The sequence below is a fragment of the Haliotis cracherodii genome, unplaced genomic scaffold, assembly GCF_022045235.1.
Source record: "Haliotis cracherodii isolate W230 unplaced genomic scaffold, xgHalCrac1.p SCAF_15, whole genome shotgun sequence".
In the NCBI taxonomy this organism is placed as follows: Eukaryota; Metazoa; Mollusca; class Gastropoda; order Lepetellida; family Haliotidae; genus Haliotis; species Haliotis cracherodii.
Genome location: NW_027266270.1, coordinates 31,806,876 through 31,828,993, shown reverse-complemented (window position 1 = coordinate 31,828,993; position 22,118 = coordinate 31,806,876). Strand labels below are relative to the sequence as shown.

The window sequence follows — 22,118 nt, the reverse complement described above, 5'->3', positions numbered from 1 at the left end:
ACTCTTTTTTTTAAGGGGAGGGTAGGGAACATTGAGCCTCTCTCTGGATCCACCACTGGTTATTGCAATGTGTTTGTTGTGATTGTGCCCACATCTGTGATACTGGTTGTAAATACGCTTGCAGTTTCTAGTCTCTAAATGCCATGCATGATCATTGACATACATACTCAGCTGTCGACATTACACATCACTGGCTGCATTTGACTGGCCTTCAGTCAACACAAATATGCATTTCCATGTTGCACAACTTCCACTGCAAATTGTGAGAAGCACACCTATTTACTGCTGTGATAAAACATATGTATTGCTCATTTTGGAGTAATCTTTGAAAAATTGTATAATGGAGTTGTTGTTTGCGGCCATGTATATGTGTTCTATTCTATTATTCTCTCAGATATCCAACCCAGATTTTGAAGCAAGATGCCATCTTCCCGAGGCAAGGGAGTTAACTGCCCATAAAGTTGAGTTTCCACCCTTGCCGACCGTGGCTGGCATTTCAGAGTTATTTTTCGCTGGACTAACGAGTCTATGCATAGTCTAATCAAAATCCTGTAATGAAATCGTCCTCCAGTTCATAAACTGCTGTGCAGATATCTGTAGATTGCAGGATTTGCAAAGCATTGTACTGTCAACTGAGATATTTTCCCAATGTTTTCATGTTTTTAACCAACGTGCCCAAGTAATTTGATGCACTTCGCAAGGTAAGACCTATTTTATTACAGTGTAGATCTTGATTATCAATCAGATCGTCTTCACTAGGTGCTGCCATTTTGTTTGAAACAAATGCAAGTAATACGATAGGTGGAATCTGATTGGTCAATAGGATTGACATAGAAGGGACAGGACTCGTGTAATAACCACTGGTGGCACTATGACCGAGCAACGAAATTCCAGCCTAGTTCAGCAAGGATGGAAACTGGACTTTTACAGGCAGTGAACTCCCTTGCCTCGGGAAGATGCAAGTCATGACCTTGGCTTCTTGGACCTTTAAGGACATCTGAAATATTTGCCCTTTTTTTGTAAAAATGATGTGAATATCATTACTGATGCTGTAAAGGCAGAATAAACACACTGACCTCGGTCTTCACAAGGCGATCTTAGCACTGTGACTGAGGTAATTTAGATATGAGGTGATGACCAACCAAACATTATTGGTCTGGGGGTGTGGGTCTCTAAGTTGTTGCAATTTGCTGTGCAGAGTGGCAATCCATTAGCGTCCCAGAAACCTATGACCTGATTTTTCTAGGTTAGTCAGCACCATACTCGTGTTCATGGGTTTCGCCAAAGTGGACGTCTGTGACCTGCATTTCTTTAGGCTTTCAAGCTGATATGATGTTATACATGACTGTAATACTTTTCAAAGTGGCGTTAAACCAAACCTGCTCACTTTGTAAAAGGAGATCTAGGAATAGATCTTAGCACTTTACACAGAACAGACGAAATTCCAAGTAAGCAGTAAGCAGGTTTGCTTTTATGCCACTGTTAGCAGTACTCCAGCGGTACTGCATCAGAACACCATATATGGTCTAACAGCCAGTATATATATACAACTACAATATGCTATCATTATTGAAATTTTCACTTTGTGGAATGTCTAGGTGAGTGAGTGTGGTTTAACGCCGGTTTTAACAATACTCCAGTTATATCATGGCTTGTCAGCTTTAAGTGGGAGGAAAACCTGAAGTGATGCAGGTATGGTGCAGACAAACCTAGAAACAAAATCGAACCCATTGGAACCCACAGTCATAGATTCCTGGTGTGTCCAACATGTCCAAGGGACCCAACTCTGAACAGCAAATTGTGACGCCTTAAACGACTGGGCCACCCGTGCCACCCCCAAGATCTCCAAGATTATCGTCTATCCAAGAAGTTGATATTGTTATGGTTATGCAAAACAATAAAACATCTTAAATGCCAAGTGTCATTTGTGATTGTCCATCGACCCAGGTTTCTCCAGGGCAGAAAATTCAGAGTGAGTGAGTGAGTGAGTGAGTGAGAAGGGTTTAACGCCATTTTAACATTATTCCAGTTATATCACGGCATGTCAGCTTAATGTGGGAGGAAAGCCTGAAGTGATGCATGTCTCAGATGTTTACCACTTCGGTGAAACCCACGAGCACGGGTATGGTGCTGACAAACCTAGAAACATAATCTGGGCGAACCGGGATTCGAACCCATAATCATAGGTTTCTGGCATGCCCAAGGGACGCAACTCTGCAGTGCGAATTGCGGCGCCTTAGACGACTGGGCCACCCCTGCCCCCATCTATTGATGGAATATTGTCATGGATCCATCTTAACAATGGATGACATCAAAAACAAGAAGGATATGTTGTATTAATTTATTGCATCATACAGGTCTCTTTCATGTATTCAAGTAGTCAGTAAGTTTGGTTAACACTGCTTTGAACAGTATTTCAGTTATATTAGCTTTATGTGGGAAGAAATCTCAAAGTGAAGCAAATCTTGGACGTTTCCCAGCGCAGATATGGTGTTGACAACTTCAGAAACAATCAGGAATCAAGAGGAAAATCTGTGATTAGAACCTATGATCATAGACGTCCATCACACCTAAGGGACACAACTCTGCACAGCTACTGGTTGCAACAGGACAACCAGGGCCCCCAGCATTCAAGGAGGATATGGTTAATTGCCACTATCAGGAAACAGGTTAAGATTCATCTAAGTCTTCAGGGTAACAACATTAACATTGTAGTGTTGGTCATATGATCATGGAAACGTATGACATCTTAAATAGAACAAACACAAAATCAAATAGAGTGATTTTCTGTATCATTTAATCATGATAACCAATCGTCATAGGCCCGAATTAATGTAATGAACAAAGTTTGCCCAAAATGATGATTTCTTTGTTTGTTTGTTTGTTTGTTGTTGTTTAACGCCGCACTCAGCAATATTCCAGCTATATGACGGTGGTCTTTAAATAATCGAGTCTGGACAAGACAATCCAGTGACTGATATCATGAGCATCGATTTACGCAATTAGGATAGATAACATGCATCAACCAAGTCAGCGGGTCTGACACCCGACTATCGACAAGCATAGTCACCTTTTACGGTAAGCATGGGTTGCTGAAGACCTATTCTGACACGGATCTCACAGGTGCCAAAATGATGTGGAATGGCAACACAATTTGATACTTTAAGAAAGTTGGAAGTTGACACATGACTGGCATCAGGTGTTTAGTTGTACATGTTGTAGGCCATACAAAACACAATCAGTCAGACTAATGGGCAATCTTTAAGCTAGAGAGACTTACTCTACCTAAGTTTGTTTGTTTGTTTGTTTGTTGTTATTCCAGCTATATGACAGGGTCTGTAAATAATTGAGTCTGGACCAGTCAATCCAGTGAATGATATCATGAGCATCGATCCACACAATTGGGATACAATGACATGCATCAACAAAGCCAGCGAGCTAAGGGTGAAAGGATGCACCAAGTAACATGGCCTACCATATGATACATACTTGATACATATGTGACATATTGTGATACTTCATGATACAAAGTATATTATTTTTGACTTTCTTAACAAAATTATAACCCTATCTAAAGTGGGATAAGAGTGAGCCTAAAAAGCCGTCCGCATCCTTCAAATCAGCTGTTTGGAACCATTTCGGCTTCCCTGTTTTGTTACCTTTTCACTCATCATCAGAAATATACGAGTATTTCAGTTCATGGCCTTTGTGCTGTTCATGTTGTCATTCTGACAGTGAGCATGTTGAGATATGTATCACATCATGAGCAGTGTATCGAGCTATGTATCGTATCATGGTCTTCCATATCATTGCCCCCTACCTCAATCGACACTAAGTTATCTTCCATTCAGCAGGCTTTGAGGACACCCACTCTCCATTCAGGTCCCTTTTACACACACAAAAAAACAATCAACACTACTGAACTGGAACAATTCATCAGTAGCTTCTCATCATGACTTAACATCTTTGCAGTGGATAAATGTTTGATAATGATAACTAGAGCAATTATCAAGTTGATCCAGTAGACAATATTTGTGATCCAACAAGTCCATGCTGAGATATGGCAGACCAATTGTTGCAATTACCTTTTGTTGGATGTTCTGTTTAAAAGCAGGCAAATAATGAGTGAGTGAGTTTAACGCCGCTTTTAACAGTGTTTCAGTTATATCACGGCGTGTCAGCTTAATGTGGGAGGAAAGCCCGAAGTGATGCAGGTCTCAGACGTTCACCACATCGGTGAAACCCACGAGCACGGGTATGGTGCTGACAATTCTAGAAACCTAATCGGGGCGAACCATGATTCGAACCCACAATCATAGGTTTCTGGGCAAATAGTGAAGGCAGTATTAACATGCAGGAATTCAATAAATATCACATGACCATGATAAGCATGAGGTTAAAGATAAAGTTACATGAATAAAGTGAATGAATGAGTATGGTTTTACGTCAAAATATTAGGTCAGGGGACACCAGAAATGGGGTTCACAAATTGTACCCACGTAAGGAATCGAACCTTGGTCTTCTGCGTGGCAAGCAAACACTTTAACCACTAGGCTACCCCACCGCCCCTAGATAAAGTAAAAGTTATTTAGAAAATACATGTTAATCATAGGCTACTTCTAAACATGCTAAATCAATCATTACAAACATTATGACACTTTTGACAAGCTGATTCACAAATTAGAAGACATACTTGGCCTGGTCAAATCACAAACATGATGTACAAATGATTGAGAAGGAAACCATTCTTAAACATTTTAGGCTAGACCAACTTAATTACTTGTTTTCCAGATTATCATCCTATAAATACGTGAAGGCAAGAGGGTACAATGGAAGGGACTGAGCAACAGGCCAATTTGTAAAGCAAGTAAATAAATTGATCTCGCCCAATTTTAAGCATCTTCCTGAGACAAGAGTGTCAACTTTCAAAGTCTACTTTTCACCCTTGCCCTTTCGAGCCAACTTTTCTCAGGAGAGGACTAGCACATGCTAGCATGTCCAACAAGATAACGTTTTCAAAATAAAAAAACATGGCAGCTACTATGGCCACAACCATCGCGAGTCGAATTTGTACTGAAATTATTCCAACACTTAAGCAAGAGCTAATATTTTCGAGGTCTTTCCAAGTTTTCGATCAACTTGACCAAGGTGACTTAGTGTACTGACATCATCACAAGGGTCAGATCTCATGCTTACGCAGGGTGGCGCCAGGACTGAGTCAAGAAAAGGCCAAGATAAATAACTAGTTTTTGATAAAAGCTAGTGGACACTCATGCCTCGGGAACATGTATTTTAAGATGTAATACTATTAACAGCAAACGATTCATGGATGATAACCTCTGACTATTGAATGTTAAACACAATGACCTGTCCACTGTGATGATCTAAATACTTTCAAGGTACCATGGTGCAGTAACAATCTGTTCAAGCATACAGATTCACTCTTATGCAACTTCACACTATTTTCAAAGTATTCAGGATGTTTTTCCAGAAACACATCCCCTCAGCTTTGCCAACTGTCTTCTTCGGAGACTCAGACCATAATCACTCTCTGGTGTATCCACCACCAATACATTAGCATCTTTCACAACCCGTCGCGGTGGAGTTCGCAGTAACTTCACGGAATCCTTGTACTTTTCTCGTAACCTTGCCGATCTACGAATCTGAGACGGATCACAACACTGACTATCCTCAACTGAAAAGTTTAATATCCTTAAAGGCGACTCAATCAGATTTGGTGCCTTGCAAACTGCATCAGTTATCGATTTATGACCTGAGTTGTCTCCCTTTCTAAGCTGTCTCCTCACAAGCACACTACTGTCAGAACACTGACGTTGATCACCAGCGTTTTCTTTCATTTCAGGAGTCTGGACATCAGAAGTAGGACTGGGACAGAGGTTCCTAGACACAGAGAAATCTCGTGGTGGTGTCAAACTCTGAAGGAGTTCCAGTGATTCGTCAGTGGCATCATCTGTGAGAAATGCCAAAGGTTTGAGTCTTCCAAGAGCTCGTCCTCTTCTACTATCGCCATGATTCTCCTTCTCGCCCGAGACATGTCTCTGTCGTGTTTGTAGTTTCTTTCCTCTCAGTAGTTTAATTTTCCCATGGCTCAAACCTTGCCGAGCAAGGAAATTTGGTGAGATCTAAAAACATGACAAAGGTGCAAGTTAAACTGCTTTGACTATAACATGCAAAAATATGTATGGTCAGGTATTAAAACATATGCCAGTTAAAAACATCAAGTCCAAATATGATGAAAATCAAATATTAATGTAATGAACAACATAACAATTACCACATTAGGCTCATTAATTAAATTGTTTTATTATGACACAACACTTTTCAAAATTAACTTCTGAAGAACATGATCAGGAAGCCAAATGTTTGGAGGTGAGTGATAAAGGAAGAGATAGGTACTGTACAGTCTGTGTCAAACATTTCCACAAGTGGTACTGTGTGAACTATTATTAGCTGAGCTTACAAGACTGAAAATACTTGTAGTTGTACAAGTCTTAGGCTTCATACAGGTGGCCTTCGTCTAAGCCACCGGGATTAGCTGTGCAGAGTTGCGTCCCTTGGGCACGCCAGGAACCTATGATTGTGGATTCGATTCCAGTTTGCCCCGTTTATGTTTCTAGGTTTGTCAGCACCGTACCCGTGTTTGTGGGTTTCATCAAAGTGGTGAACGTCTGAGACCTGCATCACTTCGGGCTTTCCTCCCACATTTAGCTGACACGCCATGATATAACTGGAATACTGTTAAAAGCGGCGTTAAAAACAACTCACACACTCACTACTTTTGGCCTAAGTTGCAGACTGTTGGTAGACATTTCTAACAGGTCGATCAGCAGCCCCCCATAAAGACATATAAATCAGATGATACAGGGATTTACCTAGACCTGTTCAGATGCCAAACATGCATGCCCAAAACTACACGAATGTATTGAAACATTCCCATTTCATGTTACATAGTTGCTTCTAATGTTGGCTTGATCAAGATTCCACTTGTAATAGGACCAATAAAGAAGATAAGGCTGTAAATATTTAATTTTCCAGTATTGTAATGCTGAAATTCTTCCAAAAATAAGGTTCAAGAAAAACTCAGTTGCTTCCCAGTTTGCCTACCAAGAGCCCCTCATATGGATTCTTAGATAAATTCCTGTGACAATAAACAACGAAGGGATTTTTATCCAGGGTATCATATTTCCATTCCATAATGACTCAACCTGGACCCATCAGCCACCAAAGAATAATTTTGAGTTGTGTTCGAATGACACAGCATTAAAACAGCCATCAAACCACACGATACTGGTTACAAGGACTTGAATCGTGTTATTATGTACGTGTCTCAAATACAATGGGAATGCCTGGTAGCTTAAGAAGCATGTCTTAATATTCATACTGCTTGAAGTTTTATCTTATTTTACTGCGTATGTCTGCATTTCTAATGTGTATTTTACGCTCTGGTCATATCATATCATATCAAAATGGAACGGAGAGATAATACGCTAAATACAGTAACCGAGGATGGTGTAAGGCTCAAGGGTATACATATCATATCATTATGGAACAGAGAGATAATAATACGCTAAATAACCGAGGATGGTGTAAGGCTCAAGGGTATACATATCATATCATATCATATCATATCATAATGGAACAGAGAGATAATATGCTAAATAACCGAGGATGGTGTAAGGCTCAAGGGTATACATATCATATCATAATGGAACGGAGAGATAATAATACGCTAAATAACCGAGAATGGTGTAAGGCTCAAGGGTATACATATCATATCATATCATAATGGAACAGAGAGATAATACGCTAAATAACCGAGGATGGTGTAAGGCTCAAGGGTATACATATCATATCATAATGGAACGGAGAGATAATAATACGCTAAATAACCAAGGATGGTGTAAGGCTCAAGGGTATACATATCATATCATATCATATCATTATGGAACAGAGAGATAATACGCTAAATAACCGAGGATGGTGTAAGGCTCAAGGGTATACATATCATATCATATCATTATGGAACAGAGAGATAATAAGCTAAATAACCGAGGATGGTGTAAGGCTCAAGGGTATACATATCATATCATAATGGAACAGAGAGATAATATGCTAAATAACCGAGGATGGTGTAAGACTCAAGGGTATACATATCATATCATATCAAAATGGAACAGAGAGATAATATGCTAAATAACCGAGGATGGTGTAAGGCTCAAGGGTATACATATCATATCATATCATATCATACCATATCTCATACCATACCGTATATCATAATGGAACGGAGAGATAATAATATGCTAAATAACTGAGGATGGGTAACATCAACCACAGCAAATATATGAAATAATTTACATGTTTACTGAGCATAATTTTGAGACATTTATTTTCGACCTATTGAATTTGAACATAGAAATCATACCCATGTGAGATTGGATTCATCAGCAGCTATGGCCTTAGCTGTGAGAGGATGAAGAGCTCCAAGGACAGGGGACACAGGACATCCAGGGCCACTTACAGGACTCTTGACAAAATCTAATTTGGGTTTCTTTTCAAGTATAGATTTTCTGGAACCTTTCCTTGGCATATCTGAAATTATGGTAAGGTGAAGTTGTGATATTGAAAATTCAAAAACCCAAAATTTTGATATTATCATGATCTTATGGAAAACAATTTTACTATTTTGTATATGGTATAGAAATCACACTGTAAGATTGATTAAAGTGAGTGAGAATATTATTTAAAGCCAACGAATTTTCAAACTGATCCTGTATTCATTTGGTATTGACATATGAAAACAATTAATTAATATATTTACCATATTTAAGAGAAACAATGCCACACCAATGTTTACTATTTCAGATGGATTCTGTAATCTAAGATCATGAAAATAGACACATTTCAGGAAAGTCTGCCAAACTAGGTCCGGAAGCAACACCAGATTTAATTTCAAGGTGTATGCAAATTTCAATGCTGCACTCAGATTACTGGGTGTTCAGAGTTTTATTTGACATGCGCGAAAAGTGGTAACTCTTTCTTAAAGGGATGTAATTCTTTATTTGTACTCTGCCTTGAGTTTTCAGTGATGCCTTCAAATTACAAGGTAGGTTATTATCCCCCTATCAAATCACCATACACCTGATATCACAAGGCAAGGGAGGTAGCCTGTGGTGTCTATTCAAAATGGTGCACAATTACAAGCGTAAAAAAAAATCAGACACATTTTCAGTGTTCCCGCTGGCTTTTGAAACTGCCAGTCCTTGTGGCAATTTTTGCCAGTCCCAACTTTCAACAATTAAAAAACATATAAAAATTATTTGGTTTTAATTCTTTCAACTTCATGTTCAATGCAAAGATGTCATCTCTGAAGTAACTTAGTTAGATCTATACATCATTCACATAAACTCTGTCACAATTTTATTTTTATTTTTTAATATTTTGAGACAAAGTCGCTACAACTGGATATTTAACCTAGAAATAGACAAGGGGAAACCCTGATGGTACCAGACAAGCTGACTTTGTTCGAAAAATGTACTTATATCTGAATATATGAATATCTCCGATTTAGTGTTCAACAACAAAGATCTATAAGTACTTTATTTGCCAGTCCACAGGGACTGGCAGTCAGATGAATTACCGGTCCAAGCCTAATTTTACTGGTAAAAAACTGGTAATTACCGGTAAACGGGAACACTGATTTTATCTGTTAAAATGCAGTAAACTTCAAACGTGTAAACATGGAAAGTGTTTTACACTGATTTCAGATGTTATTTCTTGCGTTAAAACTTCTACCATTTAAATAATGGATGGCACCTCGAAGTTTGAATACAGCAGACTGTGACCTGATTCACTAGTGAGGTAATGATTTTATTGCTATATCTAGATCCTCTGATATCGCAATAAATTGTAAACTAAATTTGCTGAAAACAAAACTTTGCAGTATTTTGAAGATACACAATGTGTTACATGACGATGGTTCCAAGCCTATGGCAAATCATAATGACACAAGTGGGTAGTGGTCAAAAGACAAATGCCCAGTAATTTGAATGTGGCACTGAAATTTGTGTACGCCTTGAAATCTAGTTTTATGTCCCAAACTACAAAATGTGTTTGCAGGTCCAGAAAACATGTTTTGTAGCAGGGTCCTGGAGTTACAGGTAGATTAACATGATTAATGTATTTTATAATATTTCTTTTTAACAGGTCAAAAAGAAGCATTGATATTATTTTTCTGTACAGTTTGCAAGAACTCCATTTGTATGAAAACTGTCAACATGGTCAAAATTTCTTTGTAATCATCATGATCATCATAATATTGTGCCAAACAATAACATGCATTTAAAACAGTTCGTTATGACGTCACTTGGTCACTTTGTTCCATGTTCCAAAGTTCGAATTTATTTACATATGTTATATGTGTCAACATGGTCAATGTGCTAGTTTCATCTACAGGCCTATATTACCACAAAAGTCGACATGAAGTTATGCGTACGCATTCCTTAGTTGTTGGTAGTTGTTCAATACTTCAAATGTAAACATTGCATAATGATTTGGGGTCTTAGTTGTTAAAACACTACGGGAACCTAACCCTTGACGACAAAAATTAACAAGTCTATTTATAGAATATAGACTGAGGGTCTACAGTCTTATCACAATGTGCTCTCATTCCAATAATTCCTGCATCGATCGTTATAAATGCGTTTTTTGCAAGTGTGAAATAAAACAACATGAAAGGTAGAGTCAACGTCGTTTTGTAGGTAATCGAACATATTTGAATGGGAAACTTTTGGTAGTTTAACAAAGGACGGTCATAATAATTGGTTATCGAACGGCACATTAATACTGTACATCAACAATGACACAAGAGCGAACTTGCCCGCTAAAATCAATGGACATGTCCAGACTCATTCAGTCACAATGTTTTCATGCAGTCGCCATGATCAATATAATCAGACAGTTTGAAAGGTGTCTGTCTATTGGATAAAATGAAAATGTTATCCAATGAAAAGAAACTACACACATGCAGTTCGGAAGACAGATATCGGGAAATCTCGCGCATATTCAATCCTTAACGCTGATTGGTCTGTTCATTTCGTGTCTCAAAATTTAAAAATGGTTGACAATCTTGCTCAGACTTGCTTTCCATCAATTATGAGCAATTAAGCTATGTTTCAACACGAATTGTCACTTTCTCATTAGTGCTATTGTACCCCAAATACGCTTAGGATGAGGTAAGGCCTTCTTTTTGTGTTTGGCGAGTGTTGTAAAGAATAATTTTTGATTTATGGTTTTGAGAGACGTTAGTGGCTAGTTTCGTCATGGATGGATGGTGAACTTGAACATTTAACTAAGTTTTATTTGTAGCTTATTTGTATTTAAGTTATTTGCAGCTATATGATAAATACATTTAATAATAAAACAGTCAAGTACATACAACTCTTTGGAATAAAGTATCGGATTCCTGACATATGTGCCTTCTTTGAACAAACAGCTATTGAAGTAGGCCTAACATGTTCAAAGATTCATCTTATTTTGTTTGAGAAATCTCTTCAAGTTTAACATGTTCAAGACACTTGGTCTTAGTTTGACAGCATATATAGTATTTTTGATTACTGACACTTGACCTTCCATGATATGTCATGAATATCATTATGATCATGGAACAAAATACAAATGATTCATCTGGTAGCTGAACATGCTGAAAGGCCTCACCATTTTCAAATAAAGCTATCAGGAATGAATACAAAGTATGAATACCTGTGTGTTCAGTAGTCTCCAAACTACCCCCTTGTAGGCTATGTGTTCCATGCTGCTATTCAAACACAATGTTTTGTATCTAGCTGGATTTTGCCTCTACCAATATATGACAGTGTTGATGATAGGAATTTTTTGGGTGTAAAAAAAACAATGTTTGGTGTTGTCAGCTGTGTTTACTGTTTAAGAATGACAATTTTAACATGGCTGAGAATGATTCAGATGGTTAAATTCAAGCACAAGGTTTTCCTTACTTGGCCCCTGATTGCCATGATTGCCATGATTGCTGCATAATCAAAACTATGTACTGTTTTTTTCTGTTACTGCTCAATACACAACGCTTGTGAAGACTGATGCAAAATCAGTATCAATCAAAATAAATCAGACTGTGTTCATGCTGTTGGATGGATTTGTACTTTGTAACATGAATATGTGTCATATATATTTTAAACATAGACAAATGACAAAGTACATAAGTTTGTAGCTCCAACATCATGTACATATTTTAGTCTGAGAATGGTGAAACACTGCTGCTTGTTTGCTAGGCCCAAGGTTGAATTATTTACACAAATGGTGATTGAAGTGGAATACAATGTCATTCAAATCATATCTTTTACTCTGATTTAATATTTCCTGTTAAGATCTGACAAACTGTCGAAGTCATGTTAGGTGAACCCTGATTGAACTTTCACCGCCCAATAAAAAAACATAAGGATGTATTGGTTGTTGTCAACTTGAGCTAATCAGGTGTAAGGTTTCTAAAACGATTTGCATTCATTTCTTTACCACCTTGATTTGGAATGTTTGATCTTAAGAAAAGAAAACCCATACTTAGCACAATTGTTCCCTGAATAATAAAACCTTTTTGTGTGTAGATGTATTAGGGCTCAACAACTAGGGCAGTCTATATTATATTATTTTCCATTCTGAACTGCCTGTTTACGTTCATTTTCATAATACAGAAATCAAAATGCTTAGCTCAGTCCTATGTAGAATTTAGAAATCTCCAAGATGATTATGGAGGCTTTGTTCAAATTTGACAGATAAAAATATGATAAACGTTAAATTTGACTTTTAAGACGATAGTATTTTAATGGGACTGAAAGGGATTATTGCAGACTGCACCATGAACATAAAACAACATCCATTCATTCATGCAATGCATATATTGAAGATACATTACACTGGGATGAGAACTTTCCACAGATTTCATTACGTCAAGGGTTTCTATGTTGATACGTACTAATGATTACAATAAAAGCATAAATCAAAAAGCCCCTCAAACCACTAACTTTCAGTGTCTTTGAAGAAACAAAACATTCTCATCCCTCTCATGGATTTATCAAGACTTATCAATATTTTGCGTTTGGTTTCTCTGCATAAGTTTAAAATAGGGCATTCTCTGGTTGCCCTGACCAGAACATAGTACAATTGGTGATTAATATAGAACACATGGAAAGAAAACAATATATCTTGCAGTTTGTTCTGGTTGCTGGCAGTGCTTAGAGTTGGCACAAAATTTCAATTTCCGATCATTAAAGCTTCCCAAAATATCACCAGACTACTTGACCACCATATCATATATTTCACTGTTACTTGAGACAAAATTCTGGACTCAGGCCAAGAGACTAGTGTAATGAATGAATCAACATAAACATGATAAAACTTGACATGAAAATCTGAGCAAGTTCTTCATGGATGTTTAGTTCTTATTTACACCCTGTTACAGGTGATGATCCCACAACATTTCAGCTTGCATGACAGTCAACTATGACCAGTAGAAATGGGCAGTTGGCTTTTAGTCCTGAAGAACTACAAGTTCCCAAACGAGGCATCGCTCAGCAGGCTCTAGAGGAAGATGCAAAGAAGACATATGTGATCATTATCAAGCAGGAGGATGAGAATGGGGATGTTACGGAAGCTGAAACCTCAGGGTCACTCCAGGTGCTTAACCAATCCTCCAGCCGACAGTCACTTGACGGCCTCCGCAAAAACCTGTCCAATATTGGTGATGATGAATATGATAGTGGCATCTCTTCAGCCAATCTCTTCCTGAAAGACGATGAGAATGAGGATGTTGAAGAAGCTGAGGGGCTGGTCCTACCCTCAGCCAAGAGGACACGAATCCATGAGGATCCCCCACCACATATTCCTGTGTCTGTTGGAAGTGATCTTGGTGTTAAGGGTGTTGTGAAAAGAAATCTGTTTTGTAGCGAGCTGTCCCCGATCACTCCCCCGGCGGGAACAATCAAGCAGTCCAAGATCGTGATGTCTGCTAGTCCAGACTTATTTCCAGGAACAGCGACCCAAGGCACTGGCTCCTTCAACACTCCAACACCGAGTCTGGACTACAAGACTCATCCTGCAGTACGCAAGATCATCCTTGTGTCCCCAAACCAATACCCGCCCCCCTCCTCCACCAGTGTACTTACCCCGCCAGAAGCTGCAGCTGTGAAGGCTCTTTATGCACCTTCACCATTAGCATCATCAACTCCCATTACATCTGCATCAACACTGAACATTTCGGGGGCATCGCCTGACTCAGGAATATCCATGTCCGTGTCCTCCTTGTCATCTACAGTCTTGACTCCGGGGTCTCAGAACCTGTCCAGCCAATCACTACACTCCTCTCAAGGCACACCAGAGATGATTCCATCTTCTGTTACAACCACACAATCAGGGCCTGGTGGGCCAATTGAAACCAAGATTACATTCAGCCGACGACCCATGTCAACAAGCATAGAAAAGAAAGATACTGAGCTTTCGGATGATGGTAAGATTTCAATTGTTACTGTTTGTGTTACCATGGTTACAATATTGTAAATGTATCAAGGGCATAAGGGTAAACACTACTGTTCATATCCAACTAGTCTACAACTCATTTTGGACAAGTGAGTTATGTAATCTCATTAAAATCAGATCTTAGTTTTCGCTACCGCTAAACATAGATCTGAGGACATCCCATTACGGGTCATGTCAGAACGACCTTTTGCCAATTTTGACTGACCACTGTCATGAATGACAAGAAATCGACATTAGCCAATCAGAAGGCAGCTTTCTCAAGCTTTACGACACAAGTTTCAAACTGGCAACTACGCTTCGAAACATACTTTGACGTGTTCTCGATTAAAAATTTTAAAACTGATAAGAAGGACATTGTTGAATGACTTATAGATGGCCTAGATTGTATGGATATAATCATAAAACCCGTAACTGTCGTTCGGAATACCCCGTGTTAAATTTTTCGTGGTTGCATGATTAGAAAACACATTCCAACTGTCACTTTCATGATCTGGTAAGCAACGCTCTGATTGGTTGGATGAATGTTCGTTCTGATGTGACCCGTAATGGGATGTCCTCAGATCTTTGTTTAGCGATAGCGAGAACTAAGATCTGGTTTTAATGAGATTGGTGAGTTATGTAAAATAAATTTCCGTATAACTGAAACTTCTTACTGGAAGAGTTACTTCATGTACAATAAACAAGCTCGTCACAAACGTAACTCAGTGTCACTTGATTAATTGACTTCTCACGAATCAAAGGATTACCACCAGCGGAAGTGTATTGTCCGGATAAGTGAGACAATTTTGTGTGCATTTCAGTGTTTTGTGTATGAAAATGACCGCCCGGTTCTATATAGTAATTATTTCGTTTTGAATGAAAATCGTCCGGGAACCGAGGTTTCCGGATATCTGAAGTCCGTATAAGCGGGGCATGACTGTATAAGGATCTATACCGAAACATCTCATCAAAATAGAATAAAGAAGTTGTCATCCATATGATATCTTGTCTTTACTGATAATCATGAAAATACACTCTTTTACATTTGGTTTGATTAGAATGGTCATTATGAAGACATGTTAATTTCAAATGTAGTGCATGTATTGTCCATATTTACACCACATCATTTCCTCCTGAAGGCGGTGACAAGTCCCTGGATACCTCCCTGGCCAACATTCAGTGGCTGGGAGCGTTCCAGCTGGGGGAGAAGCCACCTCGCAACAAGACAGACCCACCCACAGTAGCCACACGCTGGACGTCCGAGGAGAGGGGTCGGCGGAAGGAATACAATCATGAGGAAATAGCCCGGGTGAGCAGAGGGTGGTGGGTAGGGGTTGGAAGGGTGGGCTCATCACACTGAACACCTGAAAACCAGAGTTTGAATCTGAAGTTCTTATTAGTAAACAAATTGTATGCCTTTTCACCTCTGATTATATCATGGTTGGTTGGTATGTTGGTTTGTTGTTTAACGCCGCACTCAGCAATATTCCAGCTATGACGGCGGTCTGTAAATAATCGAGTCTTGACCAGACAATCCAGTGATTAATATCATGAGCATCGATCCGAGCAATCGGGATCGATGACATGCATCAACCAAGTCAACGAGCCTGACCACCCGATCCCATTAGTCGCCTTTTATGACAAGCATAGTCACCTTTTACAACAAGCATGGATTGCTGAAGACCTATTCTACCCTGGATCTTCACGGGTCTGATTATATCATGATATATGTAAACACTAGTGTAATGTCATCTCTCAAAATTTCACACTCCTGTCTATCCTGTTATATTTCAAAGAAATAACAATGGAATCACCAATTATGAGGTCTCAGTATTAATTTGTCTTTGCAATCACATTAAACATGTTTATACCTACCTCCTAAATGTATCTATTGCACAATGTTTTTCACTATAAAGGCTCATTGCTTACATCATTCAACCAGGACAGATAATCCGTAATTATCTCGGTTCTCTAAACATGATAAATGTTAAACCTCAGTATCTCATGTGTATGTATGTTTCAGGTAAATCGCGAGTGTGGGCGAGCAAAGCGCCCTCCGTATTCCTACATGGTACTGATCCAGATGGCGCTGCAGAGCCGCGCTGACCAGAAGATGACCTTGAGGGAGATATGCAAGTGGATAGAGGAAACCTTTGCCTTCTATAAGTACACGGCTAAGCCAGGTTGGAAGGTGGGTACAGGCAGTTAGAGCAGTGTTAAATTATGTTTGTAAGTAACTGAACCACAGACTGGCTCAATCTTAAGATTTTCTGTACTATGCAGAAAAAAGACCACCCGATTCTTTCATATTGCTATAGTTAATCTGTCATGGCAACACCTAATGATGATAATAGGATAATTTATTTTAAAAGTTGTTTATGAATTTCAGCAAGTTAGCTAGGGTCTTGTGCCAGATGTCACTTCCTCATTTGTTTGTCTGCCCCATAGACAACGATTCACTGTCACTTTGTCAGGGGGGCACGGGTGGCCCAGTCGTCTAAGGCACCGCGATTTGCAGTCGCGTCCCTTTGGCACTCCAGAAACCTATGATTGTGGGTTCGAATCCTGGTTCGCTGCAATTATGTTTCTAGGTTTGTCAGCACCATACCTGTGCTTGTGGGTTTCACCAAAGTGGTAAACGTCCGAGAACTGCATCACTTCGGGCTTTCCTCCCACATTAAGCTGACATGCCATGATATAACTGGAATACTGTTAAAAGCGGCGTTAAACCCAACTCACTCACTCACTCGCACTCACCCACCCATTTTGTCACATTGTTGGTTCAAATGTTGGCATGTTTCTAGTTGGTGCCACAATGTGAACATGGGGAAGATATATGGTACATCTTAAATAAGTGAGATCATTTTCAGTCATTTTCTCCGCTGAAAGTGAAGGGCTTTAGTAAACTTCAACAACCCTAGATGCCCCAAATTTCGAACACTGTAGACATGGAAGACAGGGTCGAGATTGTCTTGGGAGAAGCTCTAATGTAATTGCAATTCTTCAGTCAAGACAAGAGCAAACTGTAATAGGTCGGTCAGATTCACTACTGTTGCTGTTTCAGAACTCGATACGACATAATCTGTCGTACTACCAGTGTTTTATCCGAACATCTGAAGACAAGAAGAAGCATGGAGCGAGGTGGACCCTCAAGTTTGATGATGAGAAACAAGACAACAGAACAGGCAGCAAAGGTACCTCATTCATCATTCTTGATGCTTAAATTGTATATTTATAAACAGCAGAATCTGTCCAATTCGGACTCAGTTGTGACCAGTAGAAAAGTCGACAAGGTCTGGATTTCACAGAGTACAAAAAGTCGGACTGAAGACAATACGAAAAACAATGATCATTCATCTTTATTTGAATACACATTCACTGTACATGATATATTGACGTGGGCTGGCATTAAATACACATTAAAACATTCCTTACTTTAAAAAGTCATTGAGAACAGACTGCTAATGTTTCTAAAGATTGTTTTTCAAATTTGTGTCTAGCCTGCACAGGATGTTTCATCTAAACAAAGAGGGAAGGAAGTTGTTTATCCTTCAATAATGAATACCAATCCATATTTCGATCATGTTTATTTGTGAACCTTACCTTAAAACCCCATGGGGATTCTGGTATAGAAACTGTCCCGAGGAACTTTGTGCCTGTCTTGCATGATGAAAACTTTATTTCACTCACAAGTTTGTACATGTATTTGTACCCTGTGGAGATTCTGGGTTAGAATTGGTCCCCGTCAACCTGTGCTGGTCAGGCTCGGCGAGGATTGTTACTGATACTATCAATCTCTGGATTGTCTGCTCCAGATTTGATTATTCACAGGTTGCTGTCAGGTAGCTGGAATATTACAGCATTAAAACAACAAATATGTATTTCCTGTATTGACCAATTAACTTTGTTTTCTTCAGACAAGGCTACAGTTGACTGTATCCAGGCAACCACACAACTACCAGGCATGATCCCGCTGTTTTTTAACCAGAACAACCCCAACAGTGTGTTCCATCCATCGATCGTCCCAGTGCCACCCTCTAGCTGCTCCAGCCTCCCACAGCAGCAGCAGCAGCAGCAGCCGTTCCCATTTCATGCTTGCTTCAGGAGGAAGAGAACAGGTAGCTGTCTTCACACAATTGACCTGTTGTACTTAATACCACATTTTAAGATTGCACTTTCTTTTTTCTTCTTTCTTTCTCCAGTGACTATATTTATTTACAATTAGCAAATAGACAGTAATTCCATTGAATGAAAAGAGGCACTGTTTTAAAATTGTCAAACCTTATTGTAATGACATAATTTGTACAACAACCATTGTAAAGACTCATTGTCCCGTCACCTCAAAACAAACTTGAAATGGCAATAAATAAATTGAACACCGTTTATTGCCATTTTATTGGAATGCTGAAGTGGAAACAGGTTGTTGAATGTTCAGGATTCAGTGGTTACCTCCCTTGCTCCATGCCATAGTTTGTGTTCTGTAGTTTCTACCAGAGCAGTATGTTATGGTAAGTTATAAATCTCAATAGTGAGGTAGCATACATAAACACTTGCCCTGCTAGAAGACATTCCATCATCAAAGGGAATGAATAGAAACCCCGCCAAAACATATTTGGTAAATTTATAAATACATTCATAAATGCAATAAAGATCATGATTATCAATCAGACTGTTTTCACTAGGGGCTTCCATTTTGTTTTAAGCAAATGCAAGTGATATGAGAGGTGAAATCTGATTGGTCAATAGGAGGGACATAGCCCGAATAGCCACTGGTGGCGATCTTACCCAGAATTTCCAGCCTAGTTTGACAAGGATGAAAACTTGACTTTTACAGTCAGTTAACTCCTTTGCCTCAGGAAGATGGTCAAATTTTGAGAAATGACATTTTGACGTGATGCCATGTAACAACAACAAATATGAAACAAAGATGTATGATGCCTGATGGCTATTACAGATGGGGATGTTCTCCTTCTGTCTGACATGGTCTGAGAATGGATTTCTTATCAGGACATAAATATCAGACAAACCGATGTTGACATGCTTCAGTTCAGTTTCATTCCCAGCACTATACCCGTGTTCATGGGTTTCACCTAAGTGGTAAACGTCTAAGACCTGCATCACTTCGGGCTTTCCTCCCACATTAAGCTGACACGACATGATATAACTGGAATACTGTTAAAAGCAGCGTTAAACCCGACTCACTCACTCACTCAGTTTCATTCCAACATCCACGCTGATGAAGATCAGGTGTAGAAAAGGTCTTCAGCAACCCATGCTTGCTGTAAAAGGCAGCTATGCTTATTGTAAGAGGCAACTAACGAGATCGGGAGGTCAGGCTCGCTGACGTAGAAAGGTGCTCATGATATCAATCACTGGATTGCCTGGTACAGGCTCGATTATTTACAGACCTCCGAATATTGCTGAGTGCAGCGTTAAACAACAAACAACCAATGTCCACGCTCATTTGGACTCTCATTTGATATGATTTGCGTCCATTCTTAACTTTCTTGCCTATAGGATGAAGTATTTTTGCATCAGGTGAAACTCTGAATGTTTAGTACATCGTTTCACCCCTTTTTTCTATAATGAACACAATAATTGTATGTGTAATACTTATCACAGAAATTGTATTGGTATTGAATCACCCATACACATTTGAATACCAGTGTAACCCTACCGTTTTCTTTGCAGGCCCTTTGCCAATTCTGCCCCGACCGTCTCCAGTGCAAGCGTATGCTCTAGTGCCACTCCACAATGTGCCTCAGCAACAACAGCAACAGCCAATCATTGTCCATTTTCCCAGCAGTCAACAGCAAGTGGGTGGCACCCCTGCCCAGACTGAGACAACTGCCTCAATCAGTACCCCAGTCCCGATTGCATGTGCCCCGACTCACCAACACACTGACAAGTCCATACAGCCACATCCTGGCATCAACATCCTGCGACAGGCATGGCTCAATGCCGATGTCTCTGAAGACGAGAACGCTTTGACTTCCATTTTAAAAGAACAGGGTATTTCTGTGGCCAGTGGACAGACAGAAAAGAAACAAACTGCAAAACAGTTAAAGGCCAGTGCAGCTGAAGGTCTTCCTAAACCTAAGATTTATGCACCCAAGCCAAAGAAAAGAACTCGAAGTCGGATCAAGAAGTTGCCAAAAGTTCCCGAAGAAAAGACACTGTTGGCTGAATCCTCTGATTCTGAACCAGATGATCAGTTTGAGAAAGGTTTACCCACTCCTCTAAGACAGCTGTTTCAATCACCAGATGATAAGAATAAGAGTGATCTTTTAACCACATCAACTCCCCTTAGGAATGCTACGATATCCCCAGAACACCTGCCATCCCCCATTCGCGGACTGACACCTCTACGGGGTACGGGGGCTTTTGATGGTAGTTTTCTGGACATTTTACAAGAGGAGGCTGTGCATGCTCTCAAGCTCATCGGATCCCCTCAGTTTGGGGAGAGTCAGAAAACTGGACGTTCCCCCAATAACTCTCTCACTGAGTTTGGAATTTTCCAGATCTCGCCTGACAAGGGAGGTAAAAACCTCAGTGACTATCCCCTGAATGGTCTGTCACGGATATTTGCTGACTTTGATACCAATTTTATGACGGAAAATGATGGTCTTCCAATAGACATGTCCAACTTTAACTGGAGCGGGCTCCAACAGGCTACAGTGTCGCCCAAAGATGAGGACAAAAAGTCCTAACACCCTTATTTTTTATAACCTTAAACAAGGCTTGACCCATCCTTGATTATCAAGGGTGTTCTTCTCCAATCTATTACGATAAACACCACATTCTTTATCACCATACTTTCATATATATTTTTTCAATCTCTTGTCTGTACTCAGAATTTCACTCATTCATGAGCTTGACATTAGAAATGAATGTCCCTCAAATTTAGGATTTGTTAGGTTAACGCTATTTCAATCTTGAATGAAACTAATTTTACTGGATGGCAGATTTCAGAATTTCAAAATGAAGCAATGGTGACAAATGGGTCGAAGGTGTTTATCATTATGAAATGGAGATTAATACCTTTTGGTCCAATATTCATGTTTGATAATGTGCTAAGTCTGCATATCAATATCAGTAGTGCTTTTAAAAGTTAGATATAAACTTGAAGTGGGTACTACAGTTTGGCTTGTGTTCCACAAGATACATTCCAATCAAACATTCTCATTTCATATTAATGCCATGGTTCCGCATGTAATCTCAACACAGATTCATTAATGATGATATACTCATGATAGTCTACATGGTAGAACCTAAGTGACTCAGGGAAGCTGCCACCTGCTTTCGAAAACCACCTGAAGTAATTGTTCGTAATAATCCCATAATGTATCTGTTCTACATTGAATGAAACATCAAATGACAGCGTTAGAACGTAACACTAGCCTATGAGGTACCTGCTTTCGAAACCACCTGAAGTAATTGTTCGTAATAATCCCATAATGTATCTGTTCTACATTGAATGAAACATCAAATGACAGCGTTAGAACGTAACACTAGCCTATGAGGTACCTGCTTTTGAAACCACATGAAGTAATAGTTTG

The 22,118-nt window shown here is 39.3% G+C and overlaps 2 protein-coding genes across 2 annotated transcripts; one reads left to right on the top strand and one right to left on the bottom strand.

The window, feature by feature from the left end:
• Positions 1 to 5,366: 5,366 nt before the first annotated feature.
• Positions 5,367 to 8,611, bottom strand: LOC139462053 (uncharacterized). The gene is made up of 2 exons (XM_071243554.1): positions 8,447 to 8,611; positions 5,367 to 6,143 (listed from the first exon to the last, which is right to left on the bottom strand). The coding sequence occupies exons 1-2, from the start codon at positions 8,609 to 8,611 to the stop codon at positions 5,475 to 5,477; spliced, it is 834 nt and encodes a 277-aa protein (XP_071099655.1). The 3' UTR covers positions 5,367 to 5,474.
• Positions 8,612 to 11,140: 2,529 nt separating this feature from the next.
• Positions 11,141 to 21,506, top strand: LOC139462052 (forkhead box protein M1-like). The gene is made up of 7 exons (XM_071243553.1): positions 11,141 to 11,255; positions 13,508 to 14,551; positions 15,699 to 15,868; positions 16,583 to 16,750; positions 17,624 to 17,753; positions 18,477 to 18,677; positions 20,251 to 21,506. Exons 2-7 carry the CDS (start codon positions 13,549 to 13,551, stop codon positions 21,267 to 21,269), a joined length of 2,691 nt encoding a protein of 896 aa, XP_071099654.1. The 5' UTR covers positions 11,141 to 11,255; positions 13,508 to 13,548; the 3' UTR covers positions 21,270 to 21,506.
• The last annotated feature ends 612 nt before the right edge of the window (positions 21,507 to 22,118 follow it).